A 19,102-nucleotide genomic window follows, 5' to 3' on the forward strand; every position below is an offset into this window, starting at 1 on the left:
TGATTTAAATATGAAATTGAATATATCATCTGATGATATTAATTTACTTGTTTATCGATATTTGATTGAGAACGGGTTTGTTTTTACATTATAACATTTAGTTATTATGTATACATTTTTACCATGTTACTTATACACATACATATTAATAACTACATAAATATTTGATATATGAGATTTGTCATTATGTTTAGATATTGTCATACTGCTTTTTGTTTTAATAAGGAAGCTAGTATTAACACTAATCCTTTTTATGGTAACCATGCTGATAAGATTCCTCCTAATGCTCTGGTTTCATTTATGCAGAAGGCTATGATTTATATATATCTTGAATATCATACTGATGATATAACTGGAGAGCAGATTTTATGTGATGAATCATTTTCATTTTTTCGTAAACACAACTGTTTTCGAAAGTTAGGTCAGACTCATGGATTACCTCTATCGCAATCAAACTTTACTCACACTGAGGATAAAGATCAACTCGATAAATCTAATGTTAATAATAACTCTTCTGCTGTTAAACCTGAATTCGGTACGTTATTATATACATAGTTATTATTGTGTGTATTTACTTACATACATAGTTATTATTGTGTGTAGTTATTTACATAGTTGACACTACTCATAATTAACACACTTTTATTAATAATTAGATTTGACTAATACTGGATTCACACCTGATGATATATTGGAGAGCAACAGTAGTTTATTTCAACTTAATCATCCAGTTTATGTGGGACCTCCTCAGAGACGTTTATCAGACAAATGGCAACTATACGGTTACCACAAATTATTCGAATACAAATGTTCTAACTTATCTACAACTTGTCATTTTAACCCAGCGTATCCCGGATATGTTTTAAAAATGTACGTTCAACTATTAATAATTATAATAATAACAATGTTTAGAGTTGTGGATGCTCCATCTAGTTTATATAAATTAAACGACAATGGCAAGGCATCGATATGTGAGATACTATTACCACATGCTAAACTATCATCGAATAAATATGATCCAGGTGTTACCACGTCGTCGAAATGGAGACCAGATGGAGTTGCAGTATGTACAGGTCACTCGGATGGCAATGTTAATTTGTGGTCAATGGAGGGACATTATATGACGTCAGTGCGTGTGGAAGCAGCAGTGACAGCAGTGGCCTTTTCTGGAAGTAGAGCATATTGGAACGAGGTTGATGCAGCAGATGTGCCATACTACGTAGCAGTGGGATGTGCAACAGGACAAGTGCTGGTATACAAGGTGGACAAAAATAAATTTAAACTGTTTAAACAGTATAGCCATACCACATGTGTAACAGATGTCGAATGGAAGTCACCCACTGTAGTATCCTCAACCAGTATGGGAGGAAATCTAGTCTTGTACGATGTTACCAGTGATTCAAGTAAGGAACTCATGTTGTCATCAGTAAACAATGTGCCATTCATGGAGTGGGACTACTACGGTAGGTACCTAGCAATGGTGGATGATACGGAAATATTCAAGGTGTATAAGCCAAAAGAAAATGAAGTAGATGGCGAACTGGTACTGCTAAGTGGACACAAAGCTAAACTTATAGGAGCTTCCTGGTATTCAGGAATATTCGAAAAGTCATCCTGTAGAATATGTACAATAGCCATGGATAAGCAGATGATAGTCTGGGACGTAGCTGCAGAGTGCTTAGTCATGTCCCTTGCATTGGATCAAATGCCAACCACGGTATCAGTCTCACCAAACGACAGCCTGGTGGCGATAGGATCATACGGAAACAGCATTAAAATGTACGCGCTCCCAAACCTTACACTCGTATGCTCATTCTACGATCAAACGGTACCAACTAATGTTAGTTGGTCTGCAGATAGACAACACCTCCTGTACAACGTGTTTAATCTGCAGAGAACACTCATAGTGCCTCTCAATACACTCTCCTCAATTCAATCTGATTAAATCACTTTACACATTTATAACTTGGTAACGCTGTGGTAGGCCTCTAAAAGTATATACCTTAGATTTATCTAAAATTTGTATATTTTGTTAGTATGCAATGGATGTGTATATTTATGTGTAGATTTGAGTGTTGTCTATTTTGTTTAGTTATAATAACGTTGTATCTATGGGGTCATAATTGATATATGTGTAACAAGTATACATATTTACATAGAATCAAATATATAAATACTAAATTTGTTGATGTATTTTAGTTTTGATTGAATTAATAACATGTTTGAGTACTTTGAATATTGTTAGCGTAACTGGTTACGTTTGCTGTTGTTTGATATGTGTGTTATGTATATTATTTAATGTAATATATTTTGAATATAACTTATGATTTGATTGTAACATAGCTGTGTTTGTATTTTTTGATTTGTATTATATTAATTTAGCGATGGAATGTCTTTTACCTAGTACTGCTTTTGACAAAGATAAATCAGAAGCTGTTGATGAGTCTGGTGATTCTACCAAATGTGTAGAGTCAAATCAGCTTAACTCGAGTTGTGGTAGCATTTGTGATATTTCGACTCCGATTTGTAACAACGATGATGATAAGCCAGCTAGTTTTGGGAATAAGATATCTTCAGTTACTACTGACTGCACTAGTTTGAAGAAGGCTGAGAATGATTCTGGTTCATCGGAGGTGAAGAATGATGTTGTTGATATTGGTTCTAAATCGCCTGGTTTGAATGAGAGTTTGAAAAAGTTGAAGAAGCAGGGTGGTAGTTTCGCTTTGGATGATTCTTTGTCTAGTGTTTCGTTCATGGATAGTGACTTTGCTGCTTGTGTGGATCCCCTTGAATCTATGGACTACGTGGAAAGTGAGGCTAAAGCTAATGAGACCCGTACTCCCATTAAGTCTCTTACGTCACCAGGTAGAGAGTTAGAGCTGTTCCGTGAAGACTACACTCATTTTGAGCGTCCTCATGTAAAAATTAGTGACATTGAGTTTAAGAAGCCGGTTGTTGACAACTCAGTTGCTAGTTTTGCAGAAAGTGATTTGGATGTCCCACCTGAAATTTTGAGTGTTCCTCGTTGCTGGACTGACCGCTTTGAGAACGAAGTATTTGAGGATTCAATTTCGGCCTCTCAGAGTCCCGTTAGAAGTTTGGCTAGTTTAATAAACTCATCTCAAAACGACATTTCTGGTTCATCAGTGAGACGTTTTAACTACGGTGTGGACGTCACTCCGATTAGATCTTATAGCAGGAGCATCAGTCGTGTTGGTAAAAATTTGCACAACTTTGAGAGTTTCGACAACTTTGCCTCGGACAACATAGAAGACATGTGCAAGATGGCATCGAATCCCATGTATAATGTCAGCTTGTCTTATGAAGAGATTGGTCGAATAAAATTGCCTGATGTGTTTAACATTATGTACAAACAATTCAAGAACATGTGCACTATTGTTCAAAGATCAACCATCCGGAACGAGAAGTCTTACTTTCGTGTAGTAAAGATGTATCTTCAACGCATTACCCGGAGGACTTTCAAAATGGACAATTTACTTCAAATGGTCTGGTTGGCTCCCAACTTGGTGAACATCAAATGGGTTACCATAACTGGCGAGACTTTAAAGAAATACTCTTTTGAGTATAAGGATTCTACCACCAAGGCCTATGACCTAAGCATAAAGATTCTCAGACCTGATCTCGTAAGTTGTTCCACCACTGCTGATTATGAAGTAGCATGCTTCATGTTCAAAAATATTCTTTGCACCTGGACACTAAAGTGTGAGTGTGATAGGATGGATAAGATCCCAGTACCCATTGCCAAGCTTCCACCCAGGAACACTCGATCAAACTCATCGACACCCCTAAGACTTGGCAGTTCATTTTCAACACCAAGAAAATTTATTGACTCTTTGGGCACTCCACACAGACTTAGTAACTCACAGTTATCATCTATGCTACTGGATGATTCACAGATTACTCCTATAAGGCCACTGTTACAACGTACTCCTACGAGGTCACTGTTGTCTCAACGTTATTCTAGTAGACCACTAGTTTCAGAACGTTATTCGAGTAGGTCATTATCACAACTCACTCCCATGAAGCTCGATGGTACAACACCAGTGAGACCTAATGATAAGACTGAAGAAGAGATGAACAAGACACCTGTTCGCAGTTTGCTGAGAAGTGTTATGTACGACTTTTTGGATGATACTCCTAACAAGTCATACAAGATTACAGGTGCCAACTCAGTGACCCGTTCATCTAAACGAGCCAAGACTATGGACATGGTGTCACCTATGTGTCCTGACTTGTTGGAAACTCCTGGTATGCGACGCATTCGTGAGAACGCAAAGCAACGCGAGATTCAAAAGAAGACTAACATGGAACGTGATAAAGATTTAGCTTTCTGGAATGATATGAAATGGTTCATTAAGGTTTTACTCGAAATAATCGTTGGTGACATGTCACCTGATATTAAAATCGAGTTTTTTGTAGACTTCATGAAAAAGTATGGAACTCGCAAGCCAACACAAGGTATTCATTATTTATATACACTGATGTTACTATTGATAATTACACACTGATGTTACTTTTGTTACTAATTACACACTGATGTTACTATTGTTACTAATTACACACTGATGTTACAATTGTTACTAATTACACACTGATGTTACTATTGCCAGTTACTTATTACCAACTACACACTGTTATTAGTTACTAATACAATTACTAATCAATATATAGACCAAGTATCAAAGTGGATAGACGCACTAATCGAAATCGACCCCGTTATCATATCTAAGTCAGTTTCTAAACTGGACAATAATACTACAATTGTTACCATCAATAAATCAGCATCGCTCGATAAAGCCATAGACTACGTTGATCAAAAAATTAACACATTCAAAACAGCTTGAATTAATTAAAATCCTTTATCCCATTTATTTTCATTGAATTTGTTGTCATTTTTATTTTATCTATTGTTATCTTTGGCGATTGTATATAAAAGACCCACTTCCGGTCCTCGTTTTTATAGTTTATGATTTTACCCTTAATCTTTATTGGAGATTTTCTCTTTTTTGAGAATTGTAGCTTCCTTATATCATTGATTGTCTCGTACAGTGCCTACAAAATTGTGTGAATTATGAGTTTACCTGTCTATGAAACTCAACGATCTCATAGAAAACCTGAGGAGAAATAACATTTTTTGTGATAAAATCCTGTAAAGTATGCTGTAAAGAAACTCCACAGTGAAGTCTCAGATGAGATTTATCGTAAATTAAAGAAGAAGAAGAAAGAGAACAGCCGTATTTTATACAACTCAAGGGCAACGTATATATCTTTTGCTTCTTCTTTTGAGGCTCATTGGCAGTACATTCCTCAGAATGTTTAACCTTAGGAGGAGGTAATAATCCCTCATCAAGGTAGGTGGCAATATCAGAATCAAATAACCTGTAACTGCTCATATTTATGATACGACAAAAATTGAATTAGAAAATAAATTACCATTAAGGAAGATGTGTTAATAAAAAAACATTTTTAATGAAAAATAAGTTTGTAAAATTATGTAAAGTCTAATTTTAAAAAAATTGCGTAAAATATAAACAATGAACAACAATCTGTGATGTTATGTGTAAGGCAGAAAATTCATATTTTATTTATTTCTATAAATATTTTTCATTTTATACTAATAATTTTTTGTAACATAGATTTATATATTATTTTTCAATATCAGTATTATTTGTTATTGCAATTCATCGCAAACGTTTAAAAATCAATAAACAAATGTTTTAATTATCTTATTTAGAATTTATGTTTTCTGATTCTTCTGGTTCTTTTTGTAGAAGTCAGGAATTACCATATAATTATGGGCACACTGACTTCTCGAATTCTTCAGTCGAGAATGTACACACACGTTACAAGATTCTATTGTACAAAAAGGGATTGAACCATGTGAAAGATAGAAGTTCGCTCAATTGGATTAAAATACTTGATTTGAGCGGAGACGTTGATCAATTGTCGGAAGAACAAAAATCAGAAGATGCGACCTCTGTAAATAACGATTCGGGTGTAAAGGGCAACGGGTCGAATCATAAGAGTAATGGAAAGGAAAATGATTCATTGGATTCAAAGTGCATTCAAAACTGTTTTAAGAAGAAGGATGGGACGGTGGCAGATAACGTAGCTGAAAACGGAGAAGAAAACGCTAGAATTTGGGGGAAGTTGTTAGGGAATATAAAAGGGTCTTGGCCAAATAAGCCGGAAAAGGAGGAGTTATATCTGACGGTGGGACCCTACGTCCTAAAGGGTAATCAAGCGAATTTTAGAGAAGGGGAGTATTATGTAATTCTGAGAAAGGTGCCTGACCACTGTTCCTGCGTCTGCACAGACGCAAGCCTCCCAGGCGAAACGCACACCAGCCACTCGGCCTACTACGAAATATGCGGGATCGTAAACGAAAAGATAGATTTCAAGCACCGCCCGAACTTCTACAGCAGCACAGACGAGTCGCATCTAGAGGAGTACTACCTGTACCTGTCAGATTGTAAGAACAGCAACTGGTTCATGCTCAAAGTGGACGACGAAATATTGGATAAAATACTGCAGGAAGAGGCGTACTTTAAGATCGTGAAGACCGGAGAAAACGATGAAAGCAAGAAGGCAGTGCTGTGCATACTCAACAGTACGTACTACATAGAAAGAATTGAGCTCGCAGGGACGCTGATGCTGATCTTCTCGCCACATGACCTCGGAGGAGGGGCAGACGAGGAAAACCTGCTGGTGATAGCAGGGTCATCAAAGTACGCGTACGGCCTGGTGAAGTCGAATCCAATATTCGAGAGCCTGCCGAAGCTAAAGAGCATTGAGACTGCATCGCTGTTGAAGCAAACGCCGATTTCAGACCTGGAAATCGTGGACTTCATCCTGGGAAAGTACGAGGAGTACCCGTGCTACTACCTGTACCAGACGGATGGAACGATAAGGTACGTGGGCCAGTACCTCTTCGGAGAGTTCGCGGTGAGGGTGATACAGGTGATACCGATGTATTTTTCAAACAACCCGGGGGAGAAGAAGAGGATATCGGAGTTGACGGTCGGGGACGTGTGGAAGATGATGAACCTGTACAGCGACGTCTTCGAGTTCGTGCCGACCGACGTGTTCAACGTGGCGACCGTGTTCCAAATGCTGCTCCAAGTCTCAGACCTGACTGAGACGTTTGCAACGATGGAGGGGTACCTGGGCATGATGATGAGCGACGCTGTCTACAGCTGCAACGTCAAGCTGAACCTGTTCAAGATTCAGAAGCTGGTGAGCTGGTGCCTGGTCTCCTCCAACTACCACAAGGACATGGACTACCAAAGCTACGTGTACCACATCGACGACATCCTGTTCAACAGGGCAGTGCCCTCGTACGTGTTCGAGGAGCTTCTGGAGTACGTGGTTAACATGGAGCCGGAACACGCGAACCAGCGGCTGTTGGACTACAGGAGCTGCATACAGTTCTACTACAAGAACCTCACGTTCTCAGAAGTGGCGGCTCTGCTGAGTGAGTCGGGCAGCAGGGACGGCTACGAAGTTAAAGCAGCTACCATTTTCGACAGGACGGGACCGAGCCTGTTTGCGATGGAGGAGTTGAACTTCAGCGGCGGAGGGCCGCTTAGCAAACTCCCGTGCCTGAACTACAACGTTTACAGAACTAACACGAAGGGTCTGACGAACCTGAGGTTCGGAAACTCGATGAACTCGCTTCTGGGGATTTGCAGGTGCCCGCTGGCGCTGCACATAGCCCATCTCTCTGAAAAAATGGTAAGCGTCACGGAGGGAGGCCGGTGTGTGCTCAAGATATATCCAAAGGTAAAGCACGAAAGCCTGAGAGAAACGCTCTCGGAGATGTTTAAGCTTAAGAACTCGTGGCACTTGGAGGTGCTGGAGAATAAGCTGAGACCTTTTTTCAGGGAGAAACCGGCAATTGACATCCTCACGGGTGCTCCGGACTACCATGGGAGGCTTTTGATCACGAAAGAGGTTAACAGCAAAAATTATAGGAACAGAAACGAAATCGCTGAGTTTAAGCACGAAACTGTCGATGAGTGGAGGAGAACAAAAGTGGAGTTGAAACCAATCAAGGAGGAGTCGTACATGATAATAAACTGGAATGTTCCAGTGTAAAAAGTCGTAAATAATGTAAATTTAAGTAAATCGAGCAGACGGTGAACATTTTAAAATAATTATATTTAATTTTAAATTGTTTTGTGTTTATTGTGTCGTTGTCGTATACCCAATGATTCCTCTTGTGATAATTATGTTTATTGTTTATTTTTAAATTTTTAATATATTTTACATTGTTTTATTGATAATTGTTTTGATTAATCGTTATTTGTTTATAATTATTTAAGTCATTTGTTGTTATTGATGTGTTGTTATATGATGTTAATAACTGTTAATTGTTTTAATTTTTGAATATTGATGATTTAAATATGAAATTGAATATATCATCTGATGATATTAATTTACTTGTTTATCGATATTTGATTGAGAACGGGTTTGTTTTTACATTATAACATTTAGTTATTATGTATACATTTTTACCATGTTACTTATACACATACATATTAATAACTACATAAATATTTGATATATGAGATTTGTCATTATGTTTAGATATTGTCATACTGCTTTTTGTTTTAATAAGGAAGCTAGTATTAACACTAATCCTTTTTATGGTAACCATGCTGATAAGATTCCTCCTAATGCTCTGGTTTCATTTATGCAGAAGGCTATGATTTATATATATCTTGAATATCATACTGATGATATAACTGGAGAGCAGATTTTATGTGATGAATCATTTTCATTTTTTCGTAAACACAACTGTTTTCGAAAGTTAGGTCAGACTCATGGATTACCTCTATCGCAATCAAACTTTACTCACACTGAGGATAAAGATCAACTCGATAAATCTAATGTTAATAATAACTCTTCTGCTGTTAAACCTGAATTCGGTACGTTATTATATACATAGTTATTATTGTGTGTATTTACTTACATACATAGTTATTATTGTGTGTAGTTATTTACATAGTTGACACTACTCATAATTAACACACTTTTATTAATAATTAGATTTGACTAATACTGGATTCACACCTGATGATATATTGGAGAGCAACAGTAGTTTATTTCAACTTAATCATCCAGTTTATGTGGGACCTCCTCAGAGACGTTTATCAGACAAATGGCAACTATACGGTTACCACAAATTATTCGAATACAAATGTTCTAACTTATCTACAACTTGTCATTTTAACCCAGCGTATCCCGGATATGTTTTAAAAATGTACGTTCAACTATTAATAATTATAATAATAACAATGTTTAGAGTTGTGGATGCTCCATCTAGTTTATATAAATTAAACGACAATGGCAAGGCATCGATATGTGAGATACTATTACCACATGCTAAACTATCATCGAATAAATATGATCCAGGTGTTACCACATCGTCGAAATGGAGACCAGATGGAGTTGCAGTATGTACAGGTCACTCGGATGGCAATGTTAATTTGTGGTCAATGGAGGGACATTATATGACGTCAGTGCGTGTGGAAGCAGCAGTGACAGCAGTGGCCTTTTCTGGAAGTAGAGCATATTGGAACGAGGTTGATGCAGCAGATGTGCCATACTACGTAGCAGTGGGATGTGCAACAGGACAAGTGCTGGTATACAAGGTGGACAAAAATAAATTTAAACTGTTTAAACAGTATAGCCATACCACATGTGTAACAGATGTCGAATGGAAGTCACCCACTGTAGTATCCTCAACCAGTATGGGAGGAAATCTAGTCTTGTACGATGTTACCAGTGATTCAAGTAAGGAACTCATGTTGTCATCAGTAAACAATGTGCCATTCATGGAGTGGGACTACTACGGTAGGTACCTAGCAATGGTGGATGATACGGAAATATTCAAGGTGTATAAGCCAAAAGAAAATGAAGTAGATGGCGAACTGGTACTGCTAAGTGGACACAAAGCTAAACTTATAGGAGCTTCCTGGTATTCAGGAATATTCGAAAAGTCATCCTGTAGAATATGTACAATAGCCATGGATAAGCAGATGATAGTCTGGGACGTAGCTGCAGAGTGCTTAGTCATGTCCCTTGCATTGGATCAAATGCCAACCACGGTATCAGTCTCACCAAACGACAGCCTGGTGGCGATAGGATCATACGGAAACAGCATTAAAATGTACGCGCTCCCAAACCTTACACTCGTATGCTCATTCTACGATCAAACGGTACCAACTAATGTTAGTTGGTCTGCAGATAGACAACACCTCCTGTACAACGTGTTTAATCTGCAGAGAACACTCATAGTGCCTCTCAATACACTCTCCTCAATTCAATCTGATTAAATCACTTTACACATTTATAACTTGGTAACGCTGTGGTAGGCCTCTAAAAGTATATACCTTAGATTTATCTAAAATTTGTATATTTTGTTAGTATGCAATGGATGTGTATATTTATGTGTAGATTTGAGTGTTGTCTATTTTGTTTAGTTATAATAACGTTGTATCTATGGGGTCATAATTGATATATGTGTAACAAGTATACATATTTACATAGAATCAAATATATAAATACTAAATTTGTTGATGTATTTTAGTTTTGATTGAATTAATAACATGTTTGAGTACTTTGAATATTGTTAGCGTAACTGGTTACGTTTGCTGTTGTTTGATATGTGTGTTATGTATATTATTTAATGTAATATATTTTGAATATAACTTATGATTTGATTGTAACATAGCTGTGTTTGTATTTTTTGATTTGTATTATATTAATTTAGCGATGGAATGTCTTTTACCTAGTACTGCTTTTGACAAAGATAAATCAGAAGCTGTTGATGAGTCTGGTGATTCTACCAAATGTGTAGAGTCAAATCAGCTTAACTCGAGTTGTGGTAGCATTTGTGATATTTCGACTCCGATTTGTAACAACGATGATGATAAGCCAGCTAGTTTTGGGAATAAGATATCTTCAGTTACTACTGACTGCACTAGTTTGAAGAAGGCTGAGAATGATTCTGGTTCATCGGAGGTGAAGAATGATGTTGTTGATATTGGTTCTAAATCGCCTGGTTTGAATGAGAGTTTGAAAAAGTTGAAGAAGCAGGGTGGTAGTTTCGCTTTGGATGATTCTTTGTCTAGTGTTTCGTTCATGGATAGTGACTTTGCTGCTTGTGTGGATCCCCTTGAATCTATGGACTACGTGGAAAGTGAGGCTAAAGCTAATGAGACCCGTACTCCCATTAAGTCTCTTACGTCACCAGGTAGAGAGTTAGAGCTGTTCCGTGAAGACTACACTCATTTTGAGCGTCCTCATGTAAAAATTAGTGACATTGAGTTTAAGAAGCCGGTTGTTGACAACTCAGTTGCTAGTTTTGCAGAAAGTGATTTGGATGTCCCACCTGAAATTTTGAGTGTTCCTCGTTGCTGGACTGACCGCTTTGAGAACGAAGTATTTGAGGATTCAATTTCGGCCTCTCAGAGTCCCGTTAGAAGTTTGGCTAGTTTAATAAACTCATCTCAAAACGACATTTCTGGTTCATCAGTGAGACGTTTTAACTACGGTGTGGACGTCACTCCGATTAGATCTTATAGCAGGAGCATCAGTCGTGTTGGTAAAAATTTGCACAACTTTGAGAGTTTCGACAACTTTGCCTCGGACAACATAGAAGACATGTGCAAGATGGCATCGAATCCCATGTATAATGTCAGCTTGTCTTATGAAGAGATTGGTCGAATAAAATTGCCTGATGTGTTTAACATTATGTACAAACAATTCAAGAACATGTGCACTATTGTTCAAAGATCAACCATCCGGAACGAGAAGTCTTACTTTCGTGTAGTAAAGATGTATCTTCAACGCATTACCCGGAGGACTTTCAAAATGGACAATTTACTTCAAATGGTCTGGTTGGCTCCCAACTTGGTGAACATCAAATGGGTTACCATAACTGGCGAGACTTTAAAGAAATACTCTTTTGAGTATAAGGATTCTACCACCAAGGCCTATGACCTAAGCATAAAGATTCTCAGACCTGATCTCGTAAGTTGTTCCACCACTGCTGATTATGAAGTAGCATGCTTCATGTTCAAAAATATTCTTTGCACCTGGACACTAAAGTGTGAGTGTGATAGGATGGATAAGATCCCAGTACCCATTGCCAAGCTTCCACCCAGGAACACTCGATCAAACTCATCGACACCCCTAAGACTTGGCAGTTCATTTTCAACACCAAGAAAATTTATTGACTCTTTGGGCACTCCACACAGACTTAGTAACTCACAGTTATCATCTATGCTACTGGATGATTCACAGATTACTCCTATAAGGCCACTGTTACAACGTACTCCTACGAGGTCACTGTTGTCTCAACGTTATTCTAGTAGACCACTAGTTTCAGAACGTTCCTCGAGTAGACCACTAGTTTCAGAACGTTCCTCGAGTAGACCACTAGTTTCAGAACGTTCCTCGAGTAGACCACTAGTTTCAGAACGTTATTCGAGTAGGTCATTATCACAACTCACTCCCATGAAGCTCGATGGTACAACACCAGTGAGACCTAATGATAAGACTGAAGAAGAGATGAACAAGACACCTGTTCGCAGTTTGCTGAGAAGTGTTATGTACGACTTTTTGGATGATACTCCTAACAAGTCATACAAGATTACAGGTGCCAACTCAGTGACCCGTTCATCTAAACGAGCCAAGACTATGGACATGGTGTCACCTATGTGTCCTGACTTGTTGGAAACTCCTGGTATGCGACGCATTCGTGAGAACGCAAAGCAACGCGAGATTCAAAAGAAGACTAACATGGAACGTGATAAAGATTTAGCTTTCTGGAATGATATGAAATGGTTCATTAAGGTTTTACTCGAAATAATCGTTGGTGACATGTCACCTGATATTAAAATCGAGTTTTTTGTAGACTTCATGAAAAAGTATGGAACTCGCAAGCCAACACAAGGTATTCATTATTTATATACACTGATGTTACTATTGATAATTACACACTGATGTTACTTTTGTTACTAATTACACACTGATGTTACTATTGCCAGTTACTTATTACCAACTACACACTGATGTTACTATTGTTACTAATTACACACTGATGTTACTATTGTTACTAATTACCAACTACACACTGTTATTAGTTACTAATACAATTACTAATCAATATATAGACCAAGTATCAAAGTGGATAGACGCACTAATCGAAATCGACCCCGTTATCATATCTAAGTCAGTTTCTAAACTGGACAATAATACTACAATTGTTACCATCAATAAATCAGCATCGCTCGATAAAGCCATAGACTACGTTGATCAAAAAATTAACACATTCAAAACAGCTTGAATTAATTATTATAATTATTATTCCAATTTTCTTTTTTTCATCTTGGATTGTTTACATTGTTTTTTCTTTAATAAATTAAATTATATTAATCTTTTTATTCCTTTAGTACATATTTATTTTTATCAACGCTTGATAAATATGTAGATGTTTATAAAATGTTGACTTGAGTCTTGCAAAATTAAAAGATTTTTTATTGATAATACTTAATCTTTTCAAAATAAGATCAAATTGACTTAAATGTTCAGAACAAAATAACATATCAAAGAATCTAATTATGGAAATGTGTTAATGGAAATTCAGACTTAAATTAAAATCTATTTGAATAAATATAAATTTGGACTTGTGTTTAAGTTTATTTTGCTAAAAGTATAATAAAAAATTAGTTTGAAATATATTTTTAGATTGATGATAATTACACCATAAAATAAATGGAATTTTGGTTGAATTCTATGAAATCATTTTATTTCTCAACTATTTATCATAATTTTTGATTTCCTCATTCATATAATTTGATATTTTTAATAGTGTACTTTTCATATCGGATATTCTCTCTTCAACAATGTCGGACTACAACTTGACCTTCCTTCCTCCAAAAGCTAGGAAGTACGTCAATCCTTACGTACCCTTCGTCCTCGGAGGCCTCTCTGGCTGCACTTCTACCATGATAATTCAACCGATAGATATGGTTAAGGTTAGAATCCAGGTGTATGCTGCAACACAGCGAGGCTCAGTTTCACCGTTTACCATGATTTCCATGATATTTAAAAACGAAGGGATGCTCTCGTTCTATAAGGGCCTGGACGCAGCCTGTGCGCGTCAGCTTCTATATACAACAACGAGGTTGGGACTCTTCAGGTCACTGTCAGACCACATCAAGGCCAAAAATAAAACAAAAACGATACCTTTTTATCAAAAGTGCGCGCTGAGCATGTTCTGCGGAGCTGTGGGAGCGATGGTTGGGAATCCCGCAGACCTGGCTCTGGTGAGGATGCAATCGGATGCTACAGTGAGCGCAGACCAGAGGAAAAACTACACAAGCCTCTTCAACACCATTTACAGGATCGTCAAGGAGGAGGGGATCCTGAACCTGTGGAGGGGCTCCCTGCCAACAGTGGTTCGCGCAGTGAGCCTGAACCTGGGCATGCTCTCGTCTTTCGACCAGAGCAAGGAGGTGCTGGCGAAGTACATCAAGGAGGGGACACTGCTGCACACCTGCCTGTCGAGCGCAGTCGCAGGCTTCTTTGCAGTCACCTTCAGCCTCCCCTTCGACTACGTGAAGACGTGTATGCAGAAGCAGAACCAGAAGGGCACCGCGTACAAGGGCATCATGGACTGCATCATCCGGAACTACTCGGAGGGCGGCATTTTGCGCTTCTACTCCTCGTACGCAACCTACTACGTGAGGGTGGCCCCGCACGCGATGCTGACCCTCATTCTCATGGACACGTTCACGAAGTTTTTGAAGGGAGGCAAGCCGGGGTCGAAGCCGAAGCTTCCGCCCAAGCTCCAGGCGAAGGTCGAACAAGTGGCCGAGTAACACGCGTATAAGCGCCAGTTGCAGACAGCGCCTGATGAATTAGGGCCAGTGGTTGGAAAGTGTGCACAATAATCAACCTATATTTTAAACTTGCCCTTTGTTAAGCCAAAGCAGATCATAGCACAATTACAAGTCACAAGACTGGCCGGCTTTAACACAAATCACTGGTTATAAGGGGTAAGAAAGGTTTAAAATATTAGTTAGCAGTCAAAAGCTTAATTTCGTAACTTTCAACAACTTCTCGCCTACTGTATGTTACATGTCTAGGGTGTACCAGGTCCCGCATGGTGTTCACGCACCTCTCAAGGCCGAGTCGGTGCGTGGCGGAGGTGGCGACTATTTGCAGGTGCGGCAGCGAGTCCAGCAGCTTGTAGTACAGGCTGTCCAGATTGAACAGCACGTTCCTGTGAATCTTGTCGCACATGGTCATTATCACCATCTCGGCCCTGGACTCGTCAAAGGTCTTCGCGTCCCTGACGAGCTGCCGGAGCGAGGCCAGCGTCTCGAAGTGGTCGCAGTCGTCGGAGGCGTTGATGACGTAGGCCACTGCCTTCGACCTGTAGAGGTGCCTGGTGATTTTGTTCGCCATGCTCCGCTCGGTGTCTGCGGAGAGCGGCGGCAGGTCCATCACGCGGATCTCAACGCCGTCGATGAACCTGACGACGGCCACGTGAGGCCGCGTCGTGGAGCCCTCCTCGGGCCCTATCCTCGTCATGTACGAGGTCAGCGAGCTGATGAGCGACGTTTTTCCGCTGTTCGGGAGTCCGACGAAGGCTATGTCGTTGAAAAGCCGCAGTTCCAGCTCCACTTTTATCGACTCTCCGACCTCCGCAAGCCTGTTGTCGTGCTTCTTGAAGCTCGAAGGTCCCAGGCCGCCTCTGCCGCCGCGGGCGACTAGCAGTTTTTCATCCTGCTTGAGGAACTGGTGCCTACGTTACTATTGCAAGTGTGATAATTATGGAACGACAATACAACAACACGCAGTGTAACCGTGTGTAATGTAGTATAGTACAGCTAGCTAGTTCAATATTGTTGCGGCCTTACTACACTTCGTAAAATAATTCCTACCAAAATATGCATCTCGTTCTGTCGTCGACCCTCACTCTTTTCCGCAAGATCGTGCCCAGCGGCACGTTGATTATTGTGTCGGACGAGTGGAGGCCTCTGCTGGTCCCAAAGGCATCTCCTCCGTCCTTTCCGCGTATTTTACAGTCGATGTGCAGGAAGTCGTGGACCAGATGTGTCGATTTGAAGTATATGCTGCCTCCGTGTCCTCCATAACCGGGCCCGTTCAACTTCTTCGACCTGTTCGTGTTCTCAAGTGGAGATCCGCCGCTTCCAGCTACACACTTTACTCTCAAGTAGTCCACAAACGGGGTCTGATATCTGGGAAACGACTCTGCGTTCTTAATCGATACTAGTTCAGAAATTGTTTTAGCAACATCTTTCGTGATCTTCACGTTCATTACATACTTGCAACATTGGTATTTCAAATAATTTTAAGAGATAAACAACGGCTCTTCTATTTATTTACATTAAAGTGAGAGTGAATTGCATTGTTTCATTTAAAAAAATTAAATAAGTGTGGCCACTTTACATAATAAAAACTAACACCACCAAGATTCCACCTGTGTGTTAAAATTTAAATCACTTCGCTTAATACCATGAATTCTGTAAAATATTTAAGTGTTTTTAGAGATTTAAATTTTATAAAGCCTGATATCATCAATTGCTCCATTTGTCGGCCGATTTGGCCTAAAACCATTGGCATCAACAATCATCGCAATTATACCAAGCCCAAGGCTACCTTCCACTTCAAAACACGTGATTGTAACACATCATCACACTACCACTTCTATTCCACTGATTCTATCAAGTTAAAGTCTGAGACGCAGTCTTCAGAACCAGGTACTTTCCCTTCTTCACCTACTCCTTCTTCAGAGCCCAAGCTTTCTCGGCCTGTGGACCCATCGGAGCATCCTCTAAACTTTTTCGACACTTACTCTCTTTCTTTCGACCCTGAGGATGCTCTCGAGTATTCAAATCACATTTTGGACGACCCTATCAGCGACATTTCTGTCCAGGAGTCTTCCAAGTTCCTCATCCCTTTTCCCAACCCTGATCCTCCAACTCTCTTTGAGAGGCTAACTAAGCATTTTGGGTTTGTTTTTTCTTTATTTTTATTGTTTTTCTTTATTTTTTCTCTATTTTACTTTGTTTGTAGCGACGGTTACCTTTACGAACCTGCTTCTACTATGGTCCACCTTTGTGTTGAGCGCCTTGAAAATGAGGAGCTTACAAAAGGTATTTATCTACACTCACTTATACAGTTACCTTATATATACACATAGCATACAGTTACCTTATTTATACACATAGCATACACTTTTACCGTATATCTACACTCACTTATACACAGTTAACTCATATATACACATATCATACAGCTAACTTGTTAATCATTTTATACTCAGTTTACTCAGGTAATGCTATCTACTTCTATTTTTTCTTTTTTTTTATCTCCTAATCTGTTTATCTCTCTTTTTCTAGTGTTCGATATTGGTGAGGGGTTTAACAAGAGGGCCTACTTTTTAACTTTGCACGTCTGGCTTCTTTATCGTCGTGTTGAGAGGGAGATTCCTGAGGGCGTTCTCTTGAACCGTTACCTTTTAAAGATTTTTTACAAGTTAATCAAGGACTGGCTTGGCCTCAGACAGGTACCTTACGTTGCTATGCTACATTTGTACTTAGACTTGTATTTTACGATTCTATGCTACATCAATCTCAATATCTCATTTTACCTCATCATACCATTCAATTATTCAACATATCAATCACTGATCACACCTTTGTTTACCTCTCTCTTATTTTCCTTTAGACTCCTGAGTTCCGATTTAGGGCTGAGTTTGAGAACACTCAGAACCACATGGTTAAGTTTATTGCTGAGTTACAAAAGTGTACTGAGGACGGATACTTGTACCCTTACAAGATGTCCGTTTGCTTCAAGAAGTATGTTTTTATCTTCTAGTTGTTATATTCATTGTTTCTGTTCTCATTGATTTTGTTTTATCTATAGTTTTGTCGTTCTAGTTTTCCTACTTGTTCTAATTATCTTATCACTCTATTTGTTTTGTTATACTCATTAATCTATCCTCTTCTCATATCTCTTTAGGGTAATGTATGAGGACGATGTTTCTGACGAGGTCGTTGACCTCCTCGTGAAGTACACCATTCGTCAGTTCATGCATCTGCACAATATCGACACTCACCATCTGATGAACGCCATGTTTTTATGGTTCGTTTTCCTCTTCTCACTACTCTTAGGGGCGACACTGAGGAATTCTGTAAGCCTGCCAGGCTCCTCAAGCGACCAATGATGCAGCTGATTAAATATGGAGGTACGCACCAGTTTTATTCTGTGCATCTGCTATTTCCACTGTATACTCACCACACCCTTATCACACTCCCAACTAGACAACTCTCACCCACTCCTAGGTTACCGAGTAAACAAAGTGGACCAGTTAGAGGGCAGCGACGCCAAGAAGCTAAAATAATTTAGCATTCGCTTACATATCTATCTAGAAAGACTTGAACTTTTTGTCTGTTAGCCCCGAAGGGCTGGTTAGGGTGCACCGCGCATCCCGGAGGTGTAAGGGGAAGGCAACGCAAGAAGAGGAAGACGAGCAAGCTCGAGAAACCTCTTCACCCAACGAAAAATAGTCGTGATAATACAGAGTCCAGTTGGACCCGTATCAGCTATCACGCTGATAAGAACAGGTACTACAAATTGATCTTAGCCAAGAGGCCGAGAAGGTATGAACTTCTGTCCCCCAAGCATTTACCCACTATGGCCCCGCACGGAGGCCGGGTGTCTCTTTATTTACCCCATGAACCTTTAATAAATTGAGTTTAAAAACTCATGTATCATTATTAGAAATTATTGAATATAAGTTCAAATATTATAAAGCTGTGTTATATATTTAAATTTAGTAAAGAATCCAAAATGTGTTAGGTCCATTTGCATATATCATTAGTGAAGCAAGTGATCATTATAATTTGATCACAATGAATATATTTTATATTAGTATTATTACCTTATATTAAATACACAGTAAATTATTGTATTAGCTATAACGTTTATAGCTTGAGAAAGATTTTATTTGTGAGAATAATTCCAAAATAGCATC

At 38.9% G+C, this 19,102-nt stretch overlaps 9 protein-coding genes across 9 annotated transcripts; 7 read left to right on the plus strand and 2 right to left on the minus strand.

Moving 5' to 3' along the window:
• Window positions 1-186: 186 nt before the first annotated feature.
• TOT_020000435 (transducin beta-like protein 1) lies at window positions 187-1,945 on the plus strand (the record flags this gene model as incomplete). Its single annotated transcript, XM_009692179.1, has 2 exons — window positions 187-535; window positions 657-1,945. 2 exons carry the CDS (start codon window positions 187-189, stop codon window positions 1,943-1,945), a joined length of 1,638 nt encoding a protein of 545 aa, XP_009690474.1.
• Window positions 1,946-2,384: 439 nt separating this feature from the next.
• Window positions 2,385-4,865, plus strand: TOT_020000436 (uncharacterized protein; the record flags this gene model as incomplete). Its single annotated transcript, XM_009692180.1, has 2 exons — window positions 2,385-4,479; window positions 4,693-4,865. 2 exons carry the CDS (start codon window positions 2,385-2,387, stop codon window positions 4,863-4,865), a joined length of 2,268 nt encoding a protein of 755 aa, XP_009690475.1.
• A 1-nt stretch (window position 4,866) lies between these two features.
• On the minus strand, window positions 4,867-5,414 carry TOT_020000437 (uncharacterized protein; the record flags this gene model as incomplete). Its single annotated transcript, XM_009692181.1, has 2 exons — window positions 4,867-5,073; window positions 5,103-5,414. The coding sequence occupies 2 exons, from the start codon at window positions 5,412-5,414 to the stop codon at window positions 4,867-4,869; spliced, it is 519 nt and encodes a 172-aa protein (XP_009690476.1).
• Window positions 5,415-5,760: 346 nt separating this feature from the next.
• TOT_020000438 (conserved hypothetical protein) lies at window positions 5,761-8,118 on the plus strand (the record flags this gene model as incomplete). Its single annotated transcript, XM_009692182.1, has 1 exon — window positions 5,761-8,118. One exon carries the CDS (start codon window positions 5,761-5,763, stop codon window positions 8,116-8,118), a length of 2,358 nt encoding a protein of 785 aa, XP_009690477.1.
• A 308-nt stretch (window positions 8,119-8,426) lies between these two features.
• On the plus strand, window positions 8,427-10,361 carry TOT_020000439 (transducin beta-like protein 1; the record flags this gene model as incomplete). The annotated part of the gene is made up of 4 exons (XM_009692183.1): window positions 8,427-8,491; window positions 8,611-8,951; window positions 9,073-9,286; window positions 9,329-10,361. 4 exons carry the CDS (start codon window positions 8,427-8,429, stop codon window positions 10,359-10,361), a joined length of 1,653 nt encoding a protein of 550 aa, XP_009690478.1.
• A 439-nt stretch (window positions 10,362-10,800) lies between these two features.
• TOT_020000440 (uncharacterized protein) lies at window positions 10,801-13,378 on the plus strand (the record flags this gene model as incomplete). Its single annotated transcript, XM_009692184.1, has 2 exons — window positions 10,801-12,985; window positions 13,206-13,378. The coding sequence occupies 2 exons, from the start codon at window positions 10,801-10,803 to the stop codon at window positions 13,376-13,378; spliced, it is 2,358 nt and encodes a 785-aa protein (XP_009690479.1).
• A 559-nt stretch (window positions 13,379-13,937) lies between these two features.
• TOT_020000441 (oxoglutarate/malate translocator protein) lies at window positions 13,938-14,915 on the plus strand (the record flags this gene model as incomplete). The annotated part of the gene is made up of 1 exon (XM_009692185.1): window positions 13,938-14,915. The coding sequence occupies one exon, from the start codon at window positions 13,938-13,940 to the stop codon at window positions 14,913-14,915; it is 978 nt and encodes a 325-aa protein (XP_009690480.1).
• A 196-nt stretch (window positions 14,916-15,111) lies between these two features.
• TOT_020000442 (uncharacterized protein) lies at window positions 15,112-16,381 on the minus strand (the record flags this gene model as incomplete). Its single annotated transcript, XM_009692186.1, has 2 exons — window positions 15,112-15,844; window positions 15,984-16,381. The coding sequence occupies 2 exons, from the start codon at window positions 16,379-16,381 to the stop codon at window positions 15,112-15,114; spliced, it is 1,131 nt and encodes a 376-aa protein (XP_009690481.1).
• Window positions 16,382-16,579: 198 nt separating this feature from the next.
• TOT_020000443 (conserved hypothetical protein) lies at window positions 16,580-18,822 on the plus strand (the record flags this gene model as incomplete). Its single annotated transcript, XM_009692187.1, has 7 exons — window positions 16,580-17,076; window positions 17,140-17,219; window positions 17,466-17,632; window positions 17,794-17,924; window positions 18,088-18,210; window positions 18,240-18,435; window positions 18,532-18,822. 7 exons carry the CDS (start codon window positions 16,580-16,582, stop codon window positions 18,820-18,822), a joined length of 1,485 nt encoding a protein of 494 aa, XP_009690482.1.
• Between the last annotated feature and the right edge of the window lie 280 nt (window positions 18,823-19,102).

This window comes from Theileria orientalis, chromosome 2 (assembly GCF_000740895.1).
Source record: "Theileria orientalis strain Shintoku DNA, chromosome 2, complete genome".
NCBI classification, from domain to species: domain Eukaryota; phylum Apicomplexa; class Aconoidasida; order Piroplasmida; family Theileriidae; genus Theileria; species Theileria orientalis.